This window comes from Tigriopus californicus, chromosome 7 (assembly GCF_007210705.1).
Source record: "Tigriopus californicus strain San Diego chromosome 7, Tcal_SD_v2.1, whole genome shotgun sequence".
NCBI lineage: Eukaryota > Metazoa > Arthropoda > Copepoda > Harpacticoida > Harpacticidae > Tigriopus > Tigriopus californicus.
In genome coordinates this window covers 14,170,787-14,176,722 of record NC_081446.1, presented here as the reverse complement: position 1 = coordinate 14,176,722, position 5,936 = coordinate 14,170,787, and the positions used below count along the sequence as shown (strand labels likewise).

The window sequence follows — 5,936 nt, the reverse complement described above, 5'->3', positions numbered from 1 at the left end:
TGGCTGGCCGGACCATGAATCTGCGCTCATATCAAGCCATTTCCTATCCCTCTCTCTCTCCCCCTCTCTTATTCTGTTCTTCTCTATTTGCACACATGAATTAGCATCCAACCTTTGGCACAAACGACCCATTGTTTCAGGATTCAAGGACTGCAATATAGCTTTATGACCCAGATATTACCCACATCGGATTTGTGACGTCAAGCGTTTTATGAACCCATCCCGTTCTCCTCAAGGGATTATTAATGCATGCATTTCATATCAAGAACACATTTCTAAGAACTCCTCTGAACATCAGTATGTTTTTTTTGGCAGATGGAAGTTGTTATACAACTCTGAGCTTCCTCGATGTCACGGATCATGGCAGACACCACCATTAGCCACCATTCATTATTGCCCTGTACGCATTGTACCGACCGCCGACCGATCGACCGACCCCGGCAATTGTTTTGGCACTAAATGAAGAAATTAATGTTTAATGGTGTTCGTCGCATATACATCCCTTGGTGGCGAAGTAAGTCCCAGTGCTACTCTATTAGTCCACCATGCATTATTGCATACATGCATGTTTGCTTTGGAGAATGTGGTACATTCGACGTACACACACACACTTGTACGAGTGTATGTACGTCCTTAGTAGACTCTATTGAGTGAGTGTGTGCGGCCAAGACGATTAAAGGTGAAGAATGCGAGAGCCCAACCTCTCCATGCTCCTAATGGGAAATCCACCCATCCGACAATGCGGCTTCGCTGCTTCGAAATACGAAATTGTACATTCGTAAGCAAGCAATTTGGTCTCAAAAAGCGAGAAGCCCTGCGTTTCGTATCTCTTAGACGGGAGTTCGCTCGTATGTACTACAAGCTCTACGTATATCCCAATGTTCGTCGAATAGTGCCCTCAGCCCATGCACATACGTATATGTGTATGTGTGTGTGTGTGTGTGTGTTTGTAACTATGCAGTAGTTCTGGGGATTGTTCTCGGAATTGCCCATCATCATGATCTCCTTCATTCCTCGTCCCACCAGAGTCTCCAACGTCTGGACAGGGGTGCTCTGTGGAGTCATTCTTAACTCCATCCATCCAGCAGCTCTTGCATTATTACAACTAGTAGCATCTCGACAGCAGGTTCCAACTGCACAAATTGCTCCAAGGGCCACCCAATCCAACCACCAACCACCAGCCATCTACCATCCACCAACCCAACCCCTAGCAGCATCGCACCTTCATCTAGCGGGTCTAACTTCGTTAGGAGGAGATAGGGAATTGAATTAACATGCACTGGAGAATGATTTGGAAGGGCGGGAAAGATGGGTTGGTTGGTTGGTTGGTTGGCTGGTTGGTTGGCAAGCAAGGGGGTTATACCACCTCGTCTCTGTCTGACAAAGTTGTAAACTACCGTCCTGGATGAGTTGAAGAAGCCCTCAAAGCCCTCAAACTGATCACGTGGGATAGACGAGGACATGGCTCGTAAATACTCGCGACAGTTTTTTCTTTGGACCACTGTTTCGTATGGCAATTGTTGGGGGCTTAAAACGGTGTCCCTGTGCAGTGTGCAATAAAGACAGTAGAAGGCAGGACGAGAAAGACATTCTGAGGGTAAAACCCTTTCGAGATGCGTGTATATGTATGAAAAAGGATGTTGTATTTCGCAGGCCGTGTCCAAAAAGTTTTTAGGGCTAGCTGTGAATATGTGTGATGTTTTATGGCAAACACTACCGGGCCACGACCGAGCACTTCCCATGCGTTCTCGAGTCTAGCTGGAGCCTTCCAATTCAAACATTAGCATAAAAGTGACACTAAACTCTGTCAATTTTGGAAGCGTCGTCCAAATTGGGTTCAACAAAAGATGGTGAAAACGGGAGAAAAGTTTCAACACAGTCAGCCCCTTCTTTCCTTCTGTGTCGTTTCATCCAGCACCATGGTTGCCCAAACTGATTGCAATCCAATATGCATTTGTAATCAGTTCTCAACAAACAAGTCAATCCTATTAGTTGTCCAAACAGACGCCACACTGGTCCAAATGGGTCCATCTAATCAAGCAATAGATGAAATAACCCAGCAAGACGAGGGCAACGAAGGAAGGCAACCTCAACCCTTCTGAAATTTGATGTCAATCACGGGCTCGCCATCATCCTCTAGTGATTTCCAACTGAAATGGGGGCTAAGCCCCTCTCTTTTGAGGCATGCTTCATTAGTTATCATTTATGCACAATTGCGGCAATGCATACACTATGCGGTGGACCCAAGCAAATTGTGGAATTAGAGCATGATGATGATGATGATGATGGGGGGGGCTGTTCTCCACTCACAACGAGATTGCAGAGTAATTGCGCATTATCATCGAGCCCCATTTCATTTCCCAAATTCAGTCTCCATTTGGGTCCAATTTACTAGTCCATATTCGGGCGAGGAGAGCTCATCGGAGCCAGCGAATTTAGTTAGAGCTCGTCGAAGCTTGCCAGATTGGAGAGAATATGGTGAATTTGAAACAAGGCTCCATTGTGATTATCACAATGGCCTCCCTCAAAAGGGAATGAACGAAGCGATCCCTGTGCGTACTCGAGGACATGATGACTAGTGGACAAAAAGTGAAAAAGCGAACGAGTGCCGCTTGGTTCGGATCTAAGTCGTAATCATCTGAATAGGGGAAATAACGAGTCTTCTCGGGAACCCCTCGAAATTGTCGAATCGATCAAAATAATCTCAAAATTGGAATTGGACAGGAACAGGCTTTGGTCGTTTAAGGAGCGAACCATATTAATGACATAAATTTGTGTGCAACCAACGAGGAGGAAACGCCAAGTTTGGTACGTGAAAAAAAGGCAGAGAGAGCAAAGTTTTCTTTTCTGTTCATTTATTCTCGGTCTTCATAAATTAGCGGTTATGAAATGGTGGTTGGTAGTAGTTTTTTGTTCTCTGGATGAAAATAGTAGTTACTTCCTTCTCCTTGGCTTAGGTCTCAAGCAAGTCCTTTGAAGTGGATCTTGTGAGCGTTTCTGGCGAAGACAAAAACATCTCTTTCTTGTCTGGCTTCACTTTTTCGGAGATGGAGCAAAATATGATTGGTGGTAGGTGAACGACGATGATGATGATGATGATGATGATGATGATGATGGTCGTGATGACAGTAGAACACAGAACAGGCAATTGCCGCAATACGAAAGAGATATTTCAATTTGAAAAAAAAAATGTTCACAGCACATCATTAGAACAGGTGGACACCACGAACAGTATCTTGAATCTATTCTGTATAGAGTCATCATTGGTGATGGGGAGAGGGAGAGGGAACCTTCCTTGGTTTGGCGTTTAGATCGCCATTCTCAACGAAACACGGGATGAAATCAGAGGGAATCACAGAATTCACAATCAGCTAGACAGACAACATCATCGGCTTCGTTGTAGTTGTTGATCAATTTGTCTTCTTTCTTCTTCTTCTTCTTCGTCTTGTTCTTTCATTTTACACTGATCGATATCGGCCTGAATGAATCATAAATTCTTTGGTGACAGGATAAGCCGCACTCATCACAGGTGCGACCTTGGAAGCAGCAGCACCACGGCACGCAGTGCACCCACAAGGAACAGATCCGTTGTTGTTGTTGTTGTTGTTGCTGTTATTATTGTTGCTATTGTTGTTGTTGTTGCTACTGTTCATAGGGGCCATGCCCAAGGGCGTCATGTAAGGACTAGGATAGGGCGTGCTCATCATAAAGGGATAGGAACTATTGCCTCCACAGGGTAACCAAGATGACGTGGCATAAGCCGGCCACATAGCAGCGCTCCTTTGTTGAAAGTAGAGCTGTTGGTCTTTGTTATAGAGAAACTCCTCCGAGGGCGTGAGCGGACTGGGAGGGAAGTAGCAGGAACCCGTGGTGTGAGAAAGAGTGGGCGGCATCCTCAACTGAGTTTGCATTGTCGGGAATTGAGGGGCGTTCCACATGGGAGGGACCAATGTTTGTTGCTGTTGTTGCTGATGTTGATGGTGTTGATGGTGTTGTTGATGATGATGTTGTTGTTGCTGTTGTTGTTGCAACACCATACGTGCCCGCTTGGCTTGGGATGCCCCATTGGCGGGATTGTGGAGGTGGCTCATGTAATGCAGGGAACCATCTGTAAAATCGAAAGAGGAGGTGGGATGTTAGACATGGCTCTACAGATCTGGCTGGCATTGTTGAACCAAAAAGCAATTTGTTTCAGAGTCCAAAAGATAATTTCTTCCATTACCGACCACCACATGGTCTGAACTTGAAGCCTCAGTGGTAATTGCTTTGCTAAATGAACCGAAAACGACATTTAGCCCCTTTCATCTCTTTTCCTTTGGCCATTCTTCTATTCTTACTCACTCCATCGTATATACATGCATGCAGACAGACAAGCCAAATCGAGGACAAAGACCACGAGAAACAGAAAGACGAGATGAGATAAAGAGACCATAGAATCAGATCCATCCATCCATCCATCGGCCTAGTCAGGGAGTAGGAGACACCCATCCATCCATCCAGCCATCCATCCAGCCATCCACCCACCCACCACCAACACCGCGACAAACCGAGTCTGTTGTTTCTACGTAGACCCCAGCTTTACAAAATACAATGGATTGAGCCTTTAACAATGGAGGCTTTGTTTAAAAATTTCTTCTGCTCTATGAATCAGGCAAGCTGACTTGGATCCTTATGCCAAGCAATTCAACTCCCCTCCTGTGTATTGTGCAAACTCACTGCCACAAACATACGGCAGTAAGCAATATACTAGAGTGATGAAAGATTGAAATGGGGGTTGCTAGGTCTGTCTGTGCGTTTGTTCATTATGCCATTAGGAGTGGCTTTCAAGATCAGTTCTTGAGGGAGATTCGATTCCGTTGTGGGTTCGGCACAAGAGCGGAGAAAAGCACCTCGATCTCCCAAAGCGTATTTTCATTCAGAATTACGGCCACGACTACGACTACGCACTCCCACACCACCATTCAAAATGGGGCTGTTACCGAGTAGTGCAACGCGGCGAAACAAATGCTTTCAAACTCACAATGGCATTGCTCACAATTGAGTAGGCCTTTGTTGTTACACAATGTGTATAGAACAGCAACATTGAAAGAGATAAATCCTCCCTTTTCTAGTTTCAAAAGAACAGAGCAGCAGTACGAGAGGGGGAGTGAGTGAGTGAGTGTGAGAGAGAGAGAAAGATATTTTGTGCAAAAGCTCTACCCAAGACTTTGGTGGGTTGAGTCGTAGCCACAACGAAAGACGGAAGACTCCCCCTGCTCCTCTTACTTCATTGCCAGCCATTCTCTGGCCCTGCTTTGAGAAGGACGACGACAACGACGACCAAGACGACGAGGTTGTTATCTCCGTCTCCTTCTCCAATAGCAATAGTTTCCTTTGTGTCGTGCTATGCCTTTCTGCGAATTATGAGGAAATTCCTTTCAAAAGTGGGGAAATTCTTAAGAAAATATAATCTTTTTAAAAGCTTTGGCAAACAATCTCGTCTTTCAGAAAGGAAAGAAAAAAGAGCGAAGAGCAAGTGGAACGAGTAGTTTCAGGGGCAACAACAATGCCCGGCTCAGAGCAAGCTAGCATGGAGATATGTTTGTGAAAGACGACTCAGTGGAGCTGTCAGCCTACGGCTGGCTCAACATGAACAAGGAATTATTCATTAGTAACTTTGGCATAGTTCCTCAGTATCTACATCCAAACGAATGTACGAATGTACGTACTTCAATGCGGCACCGGATCGGTTACTCAAGAGTTGGACAAGGACTCTTCTCGCTCTCACTCGTTATGACGTTACCCCGGACCAACTCGGGCTCTTATTACGGAATGAGAATGCAGTCCCAGCCGACTGACTGACTGACTGAATCACTCGCCGACTGACATTAACAAGTTGATACTACCCGGCGATATGAATGTACTTCCTCTTGCCTGCCCTTGGTACCCTCCATCCC

The 5,936-nt window shown here is 45.5% G+C and overlaps 1 protein-coding gene across 1 annotated transcript in view; it reads right to left on the bottom strand.

The window, feature by feature from the left end:
• Nucleotides 1-3,445: 3,445 nt before the first annotated feature.
• LOC131883618 (uncharacterized protein DDB_G0271670-like) overlaps nt 3,446-5,936 on the bottom strand; it is a 4,380-nt gene continuing 1,889 nt past the window's right edge. Inside the window, exon 2 of the mRNA XM_059231131.1 lies at nt 3,446-4,108. Within this exon, the coding sequence (XP_059087114.1) occupies nt 3,459-4,108 (650 nt within the window). The 3' untranslated portion in view covers nt 3,446-3,458. The remainder of the gene's footprint in view (nt 4,109-5,936) is intronic.